General features: G+C 36.6%; 1 protein-coding gene across 2 annotated transcripts; it reads right to left on the bottom strand.

Annotated features, from left to right (window-relative positions):
• Window positions 1-1,316: 1,316 nt before the first annotated feature.
• On the bottom strand, window positions 1,317-16,948 carry onecut1 (one cut homeobox 1). 2 transcript variants are annotated; one of them, XM_066701365.1, is made up of 2 exons: window positions 15,525-16,948; window positions 1,317-8,358 (listed from the first exon to the last, which is right to left on the bottom strand). In XM_066701365.1, the coding sequence occupies exons 1-2, from the start codon at window positions 16,621-16,623 to the stop codon at window positions 8,063-8,065; spliced, it is 1,395 nt and encodes a 464-aa protein (XP_066557462.1). In that variant the 5' UTR covers window positions 16,624-16,948; the 3' UTR covers window positions 1,317-8,062. The 2 variants fall into 2 exon arrangements, with proteins under 2 accessions (XP_066557462.1, XP_066557463.1); XM_066701366.1 differs by having other exon boundaries at window positions 15,540-16,948.
• Between the last annotated feature and the right edge of the window lie 552 nt (window positions 16,949-17,500).

The raw sequence follows: 17,500 nt of genomic DNA, 5'->3' as shown, positions 1-17,500 counted from the left end.
CATTGTTTTGTTTTGAACATTACTGGTTTGTGTAAAATGTTATCTACCGCCATCTAGTGGCAAAACACTTACAGTAAAATAAATTAGTGACATAGTTTTGTGTAGAATAACTCATTATGTTATGTAAATGTTAATGACCCAGTTTTTGTGTAAGTACGGTGAAGACGTTAATCTTTCTCGTTTATTTTTTGTATACATGTATACAGGGGCGTTGCTAGACCCTATTTAGGCCTGTATTTCTCTCTGCCCCCTAAAAATAACACGATTATGAAGAATCCAATAATACAACTGAAGAATCCAAGAATGAAGAAGAAACTCCGCAAAGCACTGTTAGCACCCCCCCACACAAAAAAAAACCTGAAGTCTAGAAACGCCCCTGCATGTATATATTGTACTCAACCTGCCGAGCGATACACCACACAAGTGCAAAGCACAAGCAATTGCAATATTTTGTGAGAATTAATTTATTAATCTGTCCATCCTAAATGTAATCAGTATTAGTCACTAACAGTAGGGCCTATGTAATTGGTACAGTGACTGTAACAGTATTCAAAACCCTATTCCTTCATTCATCCAGTGCATGATTCTGTCATTGTTAATAAGGAGTGTGAAAACAGGGGTCTGCTTAATTTATTTAGTTCAGCAAACAGCAGGCTTCATTTTTCAACATTTTCTACTATACAACTAATCTTCTTCTAAATATAACCCCATCTAGTGGTTCATAGCTGTATCATTCAATATTGTAAAACTGAAGGTAGGATTGTATATGTTCATATTAATATTATGTTATAGCACACTTTATAACGGGTAAAGTAATACACATTGTGTTATAGCAAATGCCGTGTCAGCTAATACACGTTTAATTATTCCTCTCAGGTGTTTGCCACATCATTGTTAGTATCCTGTGCTCATGAATAAACTTTATTAAGTGTAGATGGTCTTACAGTGTTGAAAAGCATGAGTAATGCATACATCCGTAGTTGTGTGATGTGAACAGGAAGTGTTAACCATATCGATTCAAATAATTACTAAATATTTATTGGGGAACCATATTTGTGATGATACTGGCAAATAAGTGGAAATGTATTTTTAATGGTTCAAATACAAAATGTAAAATATTTATACAAAAATAGGTCTTTGAATTAGTATAATTGGGTATTCTATTGACTGATCATCATCAAAACACACAGTTATACTATTATTACTTAGAATGGATTCATGTGTGTATAGATCAGAAATGCAATACAATAACTCAAATTACAGGAATACAGGTGAGGGTGATAAGGGAAAGTGAGATAAAATGACAAGACAAAGTCTAAATTTAAAGTGCTGGAAAACCCAACATTTTATTTTCTACATTTTTGTGACTACAGAAACGCTGAAACATTTTAACACTGAAAAAGCATGATGACATCATCACTTGCTTTCTTTTTTTTTTTTTTTGCTTAGCAAACACAGCAGATGATATTGCACGGCATAGAGAGAGAACAGTCGCAAAGCTGGGGGGAAAAAAACGAAATTACAAAGAAAATTGTGAAGCATTACAGGAAAGATATCTACTGTTTAAAGAAACCTGAGTAATGCCTACTGTATTACCCACTTTTAAGCTACACACAAAAATACAGAAGAAGCGCTTGTCTAAAAGAGAGAGAGAATAAGAGAAAGAGAGACAGAGACAGAGAGATCGACAAAAATATTCCCAATAAACCGTAATCAGATACAAGAATCACTTAGTTTGAAATGCTGATGCAAACACATAACTACTGCTTTCTAATTTGAAAAATGTCAGCAAGTTTTTCTTTTATCAAAACCTTCTAAGCCTCTTCAATTTTTTTCATTGCTGGAAGAACTCTCTCTTGCTCGTGGAAGAGAATCTATATCTACCATCTTTAGTTTTTGTTTTCCTGATGATTGTCTTTGGCGCTCTCAAATTAGTTACTAGTAGTCAAGCTATCTTGCATGTGGGAACTCCCTTTTGTTGAAGCTACTAATTCATAGCAGTATTGCTAGACTTTGGTTTTCAATTTTTAGATACCTTGATGAAGCAGAAATATCAGGTTCAAAGAAATTTGCTAAAATAACTGACCCCTTGGATTGTTCAGAGGGAACATCTGAATCTGGTGCGAAACTGAAACTTCATTTTCAAGAGACTGAATACCTCTTCTGAGAAAGGCCTATTTTCTGTTAGTAAAAGATGGATATATTCAGTAACTGTTAATAACATAAAATGTATGTATATAAAAAAGTAACTCCCAGGTTATGTGCTTATTGTAAAGCCTGGGGACTGAGGATGCATTACACTGTGGGTCTCTCATGCTTTTAAAGACCTAAATGTAATCCTTCCAAATGTTTCAAGAATGCATTTCAATTTGGATAACATGCCTTTTACTGAAGTCCTGTTCCCTGATCTAAACCCTGCTCATACTTATTACATTATACACAATAAAAGCCAATGTGGGCTTTGAATGTAATAATGTTAGAAGAACTCTCATTTATTCTGAGCATCTAAAAATGTTTTTCTTCCCCTAAAGTGCACCTCAATTTGACTTTGGAAAAAAAAAGACTTGCCGTGTAAACATATGGGTTTTGAAAGCATATCAGTATATTACAGCCATGCAACCATTAGCCTGAATAATACGATTACTGTGAGTGTTCTTTATGATAGCAGATTATACATATATATATATATATATATATATATATATAACCCATTTGTCTGCATTTAATACTTGTAATATACGGGTTGCTGGGGTATAATTAGCCTTGCTATGAGAACTTAAACATTGTCCTTGGGGCCTAGATTAAAGCAACTGTAACAAACATTGTACTGTAACAGTTATGAAGGATTTCATCATTTAAACAGTGTATTGTATCTAGAATAAATAGGTAATTGCTAATTTATGGATCTATATTTTCATATTTGTTTCAGTTTTCAGTTGATACTACTGAGAACACAAAAGCTTTCAGGTCAGTCAAGTATCTTTTTCTTTTTTCTTTCTTTTTCGGTTTTTATAAAAAAGGTCATACAGTGCAGCTTCTCATATATATATTAGTATATATATATATATATATATATATATATATACATACACACTGATTCCTCTGTAAATGTCTTGACAGATTTATTAGACTTTGCTCAGGGTCATTACACGAGTGCGCACCAAAAATAACAGATACTAGATGGAACTAGACAGCAGTGCCACATGAAAAAAATATACCCAGCAGTGTGGCACAGCTTCCTGGCAGACCGGCTGCCCTGTCGAGTCCACATCTTACTCTGTGCATGAGACAGCAAAGTGACCAGGACTTGCAGTCCTAATTTACAGAGCTTCAGATTGTACATTAGACAGGATGTCCCAGGATCAAGTTAGCTTGTCTACAAAGTTCTACGCCCTCTATATTCTATACCCGTGCGAATGGCAAATTAAAACTCAACAGTTCTACCTCACAAATGCCAGTGCTTTTCAACATTAAACAAGTTTTTTTTTTAGTTTAGTTTTTTTAGTTTGTTTTATAAATCTTTGGATGTGCAGTCTTACCCATAAAATAACCATTTTTAAAAAGTCAAAATAATTTAAAAAACCACATACACTGCTTTTTTTGCCTTCTGACTCACAAAGTAACACCTTTTAAAACCTTGTTTTCATTGGCAATTCAATTTTTTGGTATCTGGCAGTGTTTAAAACACATATTGAAGTGCCTGCTAAGATATATTTGAAGGTACACCCTGCAATAAAAAATCCTACTCCTTCAACATATCTAAGCATGAAAAAATAAGGTTGTAACATAAAACTTTGGCTGTATTTGTTTTTCCAAAACCTACTATATACAAATCTATATTTTCTACAAATGCATAAATTAAAGCAGTGATTAAATAAGCAATACAAAATGCAATTAAATTAAATTAAATCACAGCACATAAGTAGAGAAAAGGGAAAAATATAAACACATTATCACAGCAGTTGGTTTTACCCTGTAAAAGAATAGTCTACTATCATTATAATAACACAAAAAATGTTGTAATAAAAAATAAAAGTCAGTTTTTTCTTTCCCACCTGCAACCCTACACCAATTCTCGAAACACTTCTTTCGTGAGCAAAACAGAGCAGTTCTGCCAAAACTACAAAATAAATAATTATAAAGCTTTTTTTTTTCTTTTCTTTTTTTTGAAGTAACATTAACAATTATCAAACTAGTTAAGTTCTGCCTTAATCACATAGACTCTCTATACAACATAACCCTAAGGATTTATTACTATGAGGTATTCGGAGAAATTGGTAAAAGAAATGCACGACCTTCATGTTGGAGATTCCTAAAGACGACACAAAGAGGTGGGGGGCGTGGGGGGCTGTGGGTGAGGGATTGGGGGGGTAGAGGCGGGAGGGTGAGGAGAAAAGAGCTTTGGTTTGTCAGCAAAAAAGTGGAAACAAAACAAAAAAAGAAATTCCTTTGGTATGTTTTCATTGCCTGGTTGCACTGGCAAAAGCACCACGGTGAAAGAATTATTCCTTTTAACTTCAATAGTGGCCTTTCAAGAGGCTGAGGTATTCATAGAGTATAAGGTGAGATAATAGAGGTCGACAGCGGTTTAACACTTTGGTTCAAGCAAGGCACTCGTCCTGTGAGTTTTACAAAGTTTGCAACATGTTTGCCTATAGCTTTATTATATTTTCAATGAAGAAAGGTAACACTGGGAACGGGGGCGAGTGGAGGTCAGGGGAGGGTAGGAGGGAGGACGCCAACTATCCACCACTTCATTCATGTAGGCCGTGCAAGAAAAAAATCTTTGGTATTCTTTGGTATCATCAATGTGATTAAAATCACGAATGGAAATTGAGTGAGGTAGCGTCTTTGGTTCACACTATAAATAGTAGATCTTTACACGTTTTTTTTGTATGTTTTTTTGTTTTTGTTTTTTTTTTTTACATGTGGAAGCAGCTATTTCTTAACTTTGCTTCGTCGTTGTAAATACTAGTAAATGGTTACCAAATATATTTCTTTGTAAAGCTAACCACACCACAAGAAACAACAAGGCCAGAAATGTGGTAAAAATGTGGACTACCATTCATCAGGCCTCTTACAGTTGAATGCACACGGTCAGGATGAAATAGGCATAAAATAGTGCTTTCTTCCCATTTGTTAAATGCATAGTTTCCATTGGTTTCTGGAGTAGTAGCTGAAGGGGAATAGGGGAGAGATGGGGGAGTAGAAAACAAATCCTCTGGATCTGGTACTTTGTTTTTGGTAAATTCAACTGCAGTTCAACCAGCAGTTCTCAAAATGGGGTTTCCGTGAGTTAAAGCTATTCCCAGACATTTTCACATTGGTATTTAATGCCTGTGACTTTGGACTTTGATCAGGAGGTACAAACATAATTAGTAATAATATGACATCCACCCACCCACACCCACACACACCCACACACACACACACACACACACACACACACACAAGGGAACCTAGCACACCATCATGATACAGTAAGCTAGTGAAATGATCTCCTGATTTCCAGCATGCATTTTTATCCATTTCTTTATCTGTTTCATTATCAAAACAAGTAATACTAAAGGTCGCGCATTCTCTTTTTGGGGGAAACATCAGTACAGAAAACCTGGACGATATGAAGTGATGCTGCTCTGGCGTACAATACTGGTGTAGTGTACCAGTCATAAAGTGGCACTGGTGCTCTGATGATTGACTCAGACCCAGGGTCACTTTATGCTTTAATATTACTGATTGTAAGTGATATTTCTGTTCAATATTGCATCTACATCTGCTGCATTGTGGTGTGACTCAAACTGTGGTGTTCTTTGGGGAGTACCTGATGAACTCCACATTTAATTACAGCAGTGGGAGCCCTGGATAAACGATGACTTAACTACATGCAGTAGAGAGGTAAAGAAGTCTGAGCTCTCACTTTGTCTACGTGTACTTTGTGTAATTCGATCAACCTCACATGTTGGAACCTTCTGAGTTGTATGTTTTTCCCTACTTTACTTCTACCCAATTCAGTACTGTAAGACACACTACATATCAGAATGAGTGGATCAGGAGTTTTGAAGCTCCTTTCAACTTGACTTTTAAGACACTATGTATGATAATACTGGTTAATACAGGAATAAAAGTTGCTTGTGAATACAATACAAGAATCAACAATTCTAAAGCTACAGAATAAGTGTGTGTCTGAACCTTTTGCTTGGCTGTACCGTGGTATTATTTTCTCAGTTTCCATACACTATTTGATTTCTGATAGGTCTAAAAATCTCCTTAAAGGGGTATTGTTCTCTGACTTATTTATAAAGCTTTTCTTTTTCAAACACTAAGGGTTTGCAATAGATTGTGATATAATGTGAATCCTAACAGCTTGATTTGACTAATGCATAAATGTGGAATAGCTGTGGGATGGTAGCAATATATCCTGCTACATGTCTCTGCAGGGCTCAAGTCTTAATCAAAATGTTGGTAAGAAAGATGAAGTCTTTGGTTGTTAGCAGCTGGTATTTAAAAGTATTTGATACAAAATATTTGTAAAGCATTTCTATCGCAGCATTAACTTCCCAGAAATACGGAAGGCCTACAGCTATAAAGAATGTTACTGATAAATGACCAGTTATTTGATTATGAATTATTATATTCCTATATGGCGAGATGGACAGTGCATACATATTAAACTCCCTGCTCATACTGAACCCCTTTTGTTAACCTAAACACATTTGCAGAGAATTGCTTTATGAAACTATTATAACTACAATATAAGTTATTTTGTTAAATATACCAAACTATATATAAAAAATCATAACCGTAGCACTTTAATAAAGCTATAGTACATAATAATATTTCCTTACACTGGATATCTTTTGAAGAAGAGCTATAAATCTGCAGATGTTTACTCATTTTCTCGATCTGTCTTTTTGTCTTACTAAGATTTCATAGTGTAAACAAAATGCAACACAATGTGCTCTGTAAGAACTGAACTGTAATAAAAGCTATTGCCGATAGATGTTTTGGTTGTGTGATTACATACTTATAAAACTAAGTGCAGAGAGTTCAAAATATATTTTTTGATAAGCTAAAACCTCAGCTACATGTCTGCCCACTATGAAATGGAGATTATTTTGGGATTCAGCTGTTACCTGGGTTTAGTATATGGTGCTGGAGAGCAAAAACCTGACCAAAGTCTCTGTGAGAAAAACAAGGCATTGTATAACAGTCAGGCTGATTTCGTCTGTGATAAAAGATTTCGAAAAACAAGCAAAGCAAGCAAAGCAACAAACAAAACTCCTAACAAACTGGAAGAAGTACTCTTTGGATTATCTGCTTTAAAAAATAGCGTTCTCTTTTCTTTGGTATGTAATATCTCACAATATTATTATTGTTGTTTTTATGATTAGCAGTGGGTTGAGAGATTTGAGTTCTCCTGTACACTCCTTAACAGTTGGGAAGAAAGCACTATTGTGTTCGGTGACATTCAAACAGGCTTCGTCAAGTTTGAACACTAAAGGCAGATCTTTGAGCTCCCAGGTTCAAGTCCCCACACACAGGAATCGATTCAATATTCGTAAGAACACAAACGACTCCACAACATTCGAGCTGTGCTGCAAAAAACACAACCCATATCGCAGGCCAGTCCTACAAGGTCTCTAACCACTGGTACGTACACCATGTCATTTTCTCTGTATCATACACCTTCATGGTATACCAAAATAAATTAAATGGCTCATGGGCTGATGATAATGTCCATTCAATGACGAGAACCACTATACTGCCAACCACCATGACTGCCAAATACGCTGAACAATGAACATGAATGAAGGTGTACGTCCAGTGAATTGTTGTTGTTGTTGTTGCAAGACGTCCTACTAAAGTGTGTTGCAGAACAAAGTCTTTAATGCAGGTGAAAGAAGTCTTTGGTTTTCTTTGGATATTATAAATATCGTATTGTCTCTATTTTTTTTTTTCTCAAACAGTTTTTAAGGGAAAGAAAACTGCTATCTTGAGGTCCTGGTCTTTGTTTTTTTATTTTTAAAGCTTTTCCACCGAGGTTCAGTCTGCGGTTATGCCTTCATGCTTTGGTACAAGTGCTCGATGAGGAAGATGAATTGGCTGAGGCGGAGCTGCCATCGTCCTGCCACTTATCCAGACTCCTTCTCCGTGCGTTCATGAAGAAGTTGCTGACGGTTGTGAGCTCCAGCCCCAGCTGTTGTGAGATGGTGATTTGCAGTTCTTTGGATGGACGCTTGTTTTCTTTGAATATTGCATGTAAAGTTCGACGTTGGACATCTGTGAAGACCAACCTTGGCTTTTTGGTGACATTTCCCCTTTCTCCCTTCCCGTGTTCCTGTTCTTTTCTCTTGCATGCTGCAAGAAGCACAGACAGGAATATGTCAATACATTAAATGGACAGCAACTCAAACATTGTCTTTCATGAAATCCACAATAAAAAAAGCAGGACACCCCTGCCACTACCCTGTAATGTCTTCAAGGTTAGCTACAACTAAAGGTTTGCATATGGGTATCAATACTGAGAGCAAACAAGTCAAAGACCATCTGAAAATGTAAGCAGGCCACATTAAAGTTAACTTTCTTGATGCAACAAAAAGAAAGAGAAATGTCTCTGAAAGACAGAATCACATTTCAGTTGTTTCATTTCCATGGGCTTAATAGGGCACTAATTCACAGTTGCAAAAATGGTTAAGAACCCTTAGGAAATACACGTCATTGAAAACAGTAAAGAAAGTCAAACATAATTGGATTGTGAGGTGTCTGAGTAGTGATAATGAGATTACACTTATAGTAAACCCACGTTCAGTTCCTCTTTTTCTAGAGAACATTGTAGGAACACACTTTTTAATGGCTATTTCATTGTTTTGCTCCCATATCCTGGCAGGTCTATTACTGATATGTTATAATTTAAAATGGAAAAATAACCATAAGTGCTGCTCTACTTGTCTGAAGATCCTGTCTTATATTATTGGGGAAAAAACAAATTAAAAACAGGCAGTATTACAAAATAAACACTCACTAGTTGCTATATTCAAAGGAAACTTCTTGGCAGGCAGAAACTGTATGTAGTTTAAAACTGTCTAGTAAAGATCATATAAAGTTACTATATCTGTAAACATCTCTTTTGCCTCACTGTATAACTTTCTGCACTGAAGTGTGCATATTTGTTACATATCAATGTCAGACAACCTGAAAAGTAGACCTCTATCTATTCTAGACTGAACTGAGTACCTTCGGTTTGGATTGTATAATGGTCTATATGGTACATTTTCATGTAAAAATAGTATTAAAAATTGTTGTATGTAAATTATACCATCAATAAATATGACAATAGCAGGTCACGTAGCATTAAAATAAATATTAATCAAACCTTGAACATGTTTACACATTTAACATTTATCAATAAGTTTACATATCAAGTAGACTATTTACCATAACTCCTATCTCCAAAACAAATTCCCACAAAACAAAATATATATCTTGCCATCATTGAATTGCGACTTCATTGCTGTGAAAGGACTATAATGCACGATTTTAAGACGAATAATAAATTGTAGGAACTCTTACGTCTCCCTCAATTTTACTATGCTAAGCAATCACATGCTGTAGTGTGGCCATGTTCCCCAGCCACTGAATCCATCCCCTCTGTGCTCTTTGTCTGCTGCACTGGCAATGTCTTCATGTCTCTTTGTCCTACTCAGGGCTATTTAAGTTTCAGTCATAACTCCCACTGGAATAGCGGATATACGCCTTCCATCATCATCATCATCATCATCATCATCATCATCATAACAATAATAATAATCGACATCATTATCGATTATGGGAATGCATCCAATGTGGCTGGATTCACTGTGTAATGTGAATCAATATTTTAAGTACGCAAATAAATAAATAAATCGTATGCCCACAGGTATCCACGTTACCCAAATCATTTGCTCAATGATGTCGTCGACCCCATCCTTGTTTTTCTCAAACCCCTTAATTAAAGGGCTGTTCTTTAACCTTTACCATTTATTTACCCAAATCAGGATCAGTTTAATGAGACATGAGATTTTAGTGACACTAGACACTGTAAACCTCCTTGGATTTTATCCCCCCGAATAAGAACTCTCCCGGGTGCTAAATTGTGTTTTAATTAAACGAAAACGGTCTGCACTTAATTAGGAAAAATACAACATATAATACATATAATGCATTAATAATAATAATAATAATAATAATTATTATTATTATTATTATTATTATTATTATTATTATTATTATTATTATTATTATTATTATTATTATGTGGAAGCTATCATATGTACATTTTAATAACACTCAAGGAGAAATCATACGAATGGACTTAGATGTTATAGTTCTGCAGTCCCTGGACTATCTCTCAGTGTAGTGTCTCACCGCTGCCGGCAGGTGGCAGCCCTGATCCACAACACAACCGCAGCTGTCTGCGGCTGAAGTGGCCGCCGGTCAATCATTAGCTCCCGGAATCGAAGTGGGACAAAGATAGGCAAACAAACGTGGATCAGTTTGTAAAATGAAACTAACAAGAAACAAATGATGAATAGTAAGGCCTTATTTTAAAACAAGAACAAGAACAATAATAATAATAATAATTATTATAATAATAATAATAATAATAATTATAATAATAATAATAATAATAATAATAATAATAATAATAATAATAATAATAATAATAATATCACCAATAAATACATAAGGCCTAAAAAGTCAAATGAGCAGTGCTTGTTGTTTCTAGTTTTTTTCCCTTTCAATTGCTTTTGCGTCATAGTATATTATTATTCACCCCAGACAAAATATGCATAGTTAACACTTAAAATTGTATGATACAACAACCACCGATTTTGGAAACACAATCGAGATCAGCCTTTGCCTTTTCATAAATATTATTTGGTTTAGATACTACAACAGTCGCATTTATAAAATAATTGCAATTTTCCACGGAGTTCAAAACTTTATCTTATTCACGAAAGGCACCGTTGTGACATAGTGGGTATTAGCAGATTTCTCTGAGATATTTATTGCATGTGTGAATGCGTCTATGACAGTCATCAGAGCAATATTGTACGCGCAGTTTGAAAACACCCTGTGCAAATGTGCAAAGTTTGTCTCCAGTTTGGATAAATATTAACAAAAACACAAATGAGCTTCTGTATCAGGTGGCTATAAATCAACCGGCTCACAAGGACACGCTGACAGGAGAACCAGGAGTCTCCAGGATTAGGATTTTCCCAGAGACCAGAGAGTATCTCCTCTTTATCGGACCCACTCAAATAGGACAGGTCAGGTGGTCCCTGTTTGTCGGCTAAATCATTATACAGAACAGCAAGATAACTTCACACGCACAGAGGAAAGAGCTGTGCCAGAGAGACACTGTGCTTGGCAACCAAAGCCTGCGACGAAATAACACTACAGTGTACAAACACACAGAAAAAGTGGTGTGGCCACATACATAAATAAATCTCGCAGAGAGAATGTGTATGTGTGAGAAACAGGTATGTATTTGCATGTGCCTAATGCATGGATTCTGAGAAGCCACTACTGCCCGCCTGCTTCTCAATCAAAACCTGAATTCAAAGACACGAATACCCGCACACATACACATATGCTTGAAACCTGATTGCATACTGATTAGGCTAAAAGTAATTATATTAATACAAATCCAGGACATATATGTGTGTGTTGTTTACACTGATTAAATATACTTTAAAATAGCTCCCCGCAACTGCAGGCAATATGTATTTTATTTTATTGGCTAGTGAATTATAGTGATTGCTGGTATAATTTGAAACAATAAGGCAAAAGCGTTTCGACTTCAATAATAATAATAATAATAATAATAATAATAATAATAATAATAATAATAATAATAATAATTATTATTATTATTATTATTATTATTATTATTATTGAAGTTGCAACGCTTTGGCCTTATTTTGGAATTACTTTTGAATTAATAATAATAATAATAATAATAATAATAATAATAATAATAATAATAATAATAATAATATTAAGAAACTAGCATTATTTGGTGTATACCTGATTATTATTATTATTATTTTTAGAAAGGTTGTTTCACATTTTCTATATGTTCTAACTGGCAATTAGATTGCAATATATTTATGCAGAAATTCTCATGCATTATAGAAAATGATTGTTGAAAACAACAACAACAACAACAACACTTATTTGTACTGCATTTTAGTATCATTACGCGTATGCAATATACCACTTCACTGTTGTATAGGCTGTAGTTTTTCGATTTTTGTTTACATAATAATGACACTCTAATTGTTATGCTAACGAATGCGATTACCCCTCTTATTTGATACTAACTTTTTTCATTAGTAAAGATGTTTTTATTTCACATGTGCTCTTTAAACCCCAATCATCAGAAAAACCATAATTTCAATCTATGGAAATGTAAATTATACAAACTGCATCACCGTTTACCAATTTATTTCGAATTGAATTTGGGTTGATTATAAATCAAATTATCTGTCTATTTATTTATCAACAAATGTGTGTGTGTGTGTGTGTGTGTGTGTGTGTGTGTGTGTGTGTGTGTGTGTGTGTGTGTGTGTGTGCAACGTTTAAACCTTGCTGGAGCAATGCAATTAACAAAGGCCTGGATTTACAGACATTTGAAGGTGTCAAGACCTCAATATCCCTTTAATGTAACTATCATTTTTTTCCCTGTTTGCCGGGGCTTCGTTGTAATCTTGCAGCTAGCAATTCCCCATGGGACAGGGATAGGTGCAAATTTACAACAATAAAGTACTAACGCCACAGAAGGAAAACATGCATTATTTTTGATGGTAAAATGTTTTCACAAGAAACGGAAACGCGCAAAAACAGTAAAATCACAGTAAACTGGCTTGTATTTGTATTCAAATGTGTCTGGAAACAACAAGAAACGCCGGGGCTATTCTGGGGCACTGAAACTTTCTATTAACGTGGCAAAATCGAAAAAAGACGAATTTAAATAATCAATATTAATTTGATATTTCGCTTCTTAGCAGGCCGATCACATACTTTCTGAACGCGTTATGACAGATCAATACAATGCTAAGCTTGAGTCCAGCTCTGCGAGACTGCATCGTTCAAACTCGCAGATACTTCCAATTTTATATAATTGTATTTTTAAAAAGTGTAATTCCTTCACTGTATGCAGATTTTAAAGATAAATTACAAGCGCTCATAATAAAAACTATTGTTTTATTTCAGGTAGAGGGCACCGAGACTTTATACGTATATGTAATATACACATGTACATTTGAAATGTTCAAACTCCTGTTTTATATAATTGTATTTTATATAAACGAAACGTAAGGACTTAGACTGTTTACAGATGTTAAACATACATTACAATAGCCCATAATACAAACAGATTTGTTTCAGAACAACGATACCTTATTTGTATATGTAATATACAAACACACACATTTTTAATGTAGGCCTTTACATGTATACATGTAAGCTTTATTATCGATACAATGATTAGCGTCCTATAAGAACAAATAAGCCCAGCTTACATAAAACTGGAATGTATTAAATATAATTAAATAATCTTCTACTTTTAAACAATGACTACGAACTGCAATATGTAAATATTTCTGACAAATAAATCAATTGTACTAAGAGCATTTTCAAATTTCTCCCGTGAAGCCCATTGTGTGGTCAGTTTCGTACTGAAAAGAAGAACTTGACCTTTTTCTTTATTTAACACCGTTTACCCTCAGATAACACACAGAAGGGTCTCCGACAACATATTCTAATTCAAGTGGCTGTTTCCACTATTGATCCATGCAAATAAATGTCGTAAAAATACTCCCAGGATCGCAGACAGCAAAACTTCTCTCCTGTTAACAACGAGCCTGTCTGTCCCTCCGTCAAGACTGCCGGCAGGCATTATTCTCCTCTTAGATTATTTTCTCTATTTCATGCCCAAGGTTATTGTTATGAAAATATGCACACTTAATGCAGGGAACATTACCAAGGGAGGTAAAACCTAAATTATATATATATATATATATATATATATATATATATATATATATATATATATATATATATATATATATATTACTGCATCTAAATAAAAATATTCTTTTTCAAATTTTTCATAATCACTGTGTGTATGCCTATGTGTGTGTGCCTATGTGTGTGTGTGTGTGTGTGTATATATATATAATTCATAAATAATGAAAACCACAGAAAACAGAGGTTAAAAAATGTGCTTTAGAGTACATTGAAAACCATGGAGCCACGTATTGGGTAAAGATGATCTTTCCTTTGTGCACTTGAAGGAGAAATGGCTCTCTTTGCCTGTCTGTGAAGCGGATCAGTGCTCCTGACTAGCGCTCAGATTGACTGTCTCTCATTCTCTAGGGACAAATTAATGGAGACCTATCAGTTAATTAACAAAACCTCACTCAAGGCCACGTCACTGGAGCCAAACATGCTTCACACACAAGCAAAACAACCAGAAATGCCACAAAAATAAATCACATAAATACACAATCAGACCACAAGAAAACACAACGTGTGGTGCAGCAGTGATTTCAGGCTGCTGCAGCATGTCACCCTTTGTCATTCTCACACGAACACTCGGGCACCTTTCCCGGATATTATTCTGCATGCATGTCTAATAGTTAAACAGCATTGGTGTTTATAAACACAAATAATCTGCTGAATGGCGTGTTGCATGAAAAAATGGGCTTTCACTGAAACCCAAACCTGATTTTATTTTCTCACAAAAAGCTACATAATTACACAGTTAAACCTTACACAATATATGTATTACATACATTATGTAAGTGTGTTTGACAGAGGAAAACAACAAATGAAACCCCCAAACTGGCTTTTCATAGAGCTACTAACACTTGGCAGAGAATGGAGGTATAGTAATTCCAGTTGGATCCATATATCTTGAAAGTGGAGTATGAACTATTTACATTGTTTAAATCGTATGTCATGTCATTAACAGTGGCAACAATTCATAGAAAATCCTTTATACAAAATATTTACAGAGCAACCTGTCGTACAATTTAACTACTCTAGACGTATAAAACAAGACAATGCCTACCGATTTATAGCCGCAGTATCACTTTACAAAGAACCCATGGGTCGATATTTCAAATTGAAAACATAACCTGGGGTTTTTGAAAAAGACGAGCTACACAAAACCGGGGGAAGGAAAGACTGCACCACAACATTGCACTGGGCAAATGAACACAGAAAGTAAGTGCTGTTATTGGTTATTCCTGTAGCATACTAAATCTAAAATATCTTTGACATTTGACGTTGCAGTAACCCATGCCTAAAGGCACCCACGAACCAGAAAATATCGGAGTGTGTATCTTATTTATACTATATACAATAAAGAAACTTAAAATAAAAACACCAGCACAAGCAAACAATCAGCAAATAAATCCAAGCACAATAATGCATGCATGCAGTAAATGAGATACAGTTATGTAAATGTCAATTACCTATTGTTCGCTCACCTGCGAGCCTGAGAGCTGACATCCGCTGGAATTCAGGCTCCTGCAGCCACTTCCACATCCTCCGAAACGTCTCCCGTCCGGACTTCAGTTTGCTCCAAGGTTTCGGGTTCCTCAACAGGTCAGACAGGGTCCCCTGCGATCGGCACAGCACCCTCTGTGCAAAGATGGCCTGGGGGATGCTGTACCTTTTAAGCTCAGTGGTGATCCTCTGGGCTACTTCTTTGGTATTGATTTCTTCCATTTGCCCTGTATTGCCTCCATTGTTGACCTGCGATCCAGGCACAGAAGATGGATTTTGTTCCCTGGTGGAACCCAGCACCTGTCCGTGGCTCTGGGCGTTTAAGTGGGCATGAGGGTGATGGTGAATCCCGTTGATCTGCACCATGCCCGCTGAAGACGCGGTCATGTGCTGATCACCGTGGCGGGCCAGCATGGCAGGATGATGGGCTTCAAATCCATTGGGTGTAAGCATCTTCTCCGTGGGCATGGTGGCGCCCGGGTGGGCGTAAGGAGGCAGCCCCTGCTGGGAGTTGTGAATGCCTCCTAGACCAGATCCCGACAAGGGAGACAGGCTTTGCCCCATTCCGGTTACATCCTTGTGGTATGGCGTGTAGAGATTGTTCATGGAAGCCAGACCCCGGTCGTCTCTCATCAGGGTGAAGCTCCCGCTGACGTTGCCCGGGATCCGTTGGTGGGGATGGTGGTGGTGATGGTGATGGTGATGGGGAAACTTGTCCGAGACCGTCGAGATGGGAGGTAGCGGCTGCAGGGGAGTTAAGGTGGTGTAGGTGCTGCTCATGCTCATGCCGGGGGGCGCATCGCAAGCCATGGTCATGGTCGGGTGAAGGTGTCCGGAGAGAGCGTGGTCGGGGGGCCGGTGATGGTGGTAGTCGCTGCCGTCCAGGAGAGATGCCATGCCCATGGAGCGAGCGTGGGCGGACAAGTGGTTGCCCCGATGGGCCACCGCGCTCCTGTGATGAGGGCTGCTGCTGCTCATCAGGTCAGCCGTGGTTGGCACCTGCTCATGACCCACCCCGTGCAGATCGCCAATATTCTCCATCGACAGCTGGGCATTCATGATCATGCGTGGAAACTTGTGGACAAAACATCTATCTGATCTGTGGGAGGAAGGTCCAAAGAAGTCTTCACATTTAGACAAGCGCAATTTGTGTTTCCTTTTTTTTGTTTTTGTTTGATGGATATGTATTTGTATGATTATTTATGTATGTCTTTTTCTGTTTTTTTCCTTTTCTTTTTTCTTTTTTTTTGTATGAATTTTAAGGCCCCCGTTCGTCTAAAAGAGCATCAGCAGCCGGAATCGTAGTCTGGTCGTATCCCTCGCCATCTCTAGCCATGTCTCGTACTGTTTCGATTTCTTTGGCCACAGCTTTGCTGCTGCGGCTCCAGCCGGAGGAGCATGCGCACTAGGTGCCCTGCGCCCCCTCCCACAGCACACACACGAACACGCCGCTCCTCCGCCGTGACGTCATCAGTCATTAAGGAGGTTGTTCCTACCTGGACTGTTGTAAAACTTGGGCAGATTTTTAACCGTTTGTCTTTCGAAACACAGCGCAGGTTTTTAAGAGGAGAAGAGAAACAACCTCGAGAAACATTTGTTAGTGTATTTTCTTCTTCTTCTTCTATTTGTTATTATTAAAGCGGTCAGCTATTTAATGTCATTATTGGAAACGGTCATTCAAATGTTACATCTTGCATTACGTCACAATAATGGCAACCAAATGTATATTTATAGGCCTAATATATTATGAGTTAAGTAAAAATATGTTACTAATCATTAGATTTACTATGTGTATATGAATATGTGCACATTGTTGTCCGGGCTTACACTTTACAAACTAAGAAACGTCTGTGTGAAGCTCATTTCAATTTTAAACAGGAAACAATGCAAACTTTTAAGAAAACAGCTGCTTCCGAGCAATTCGTCGTGCAGCACTAAATGG

Source organism: Amia ocellicauda, chromosome 4 (assembly GCF_036373705.1).
Source record: "Amia ocellicauda isolate fAmiCal2 chromosome 4, fAmiCal2.hap1, whole genome shotgun sequence".
Lineage (NCBI taxonomy): Eukaryota > Metazoa > Chordata > Actinopteri > Amiiformes > Amiidae > Amia > Amia ocellicauda.
This window is presented reverse-complemented; position numbering and strand designations above follow the sequence as displayed.

Bases quoted from the DNA above. Each gene is read 5' to 3' on its own strand.
- onecut1 (XM_066701365.1), bottom strand. From the start codon at position 16,623: ATGATCATGAATGCCCAGCTGTCGATGGAGAATATTGGCGATCTGCAC. The intron at 8,359-15,524 runs GTAATTGACATT...TGCTTCTTGCAG, and splicing joins CGCAGGTGAGCGAACAATAG to CATGCAAGAGAAAAGAACAG.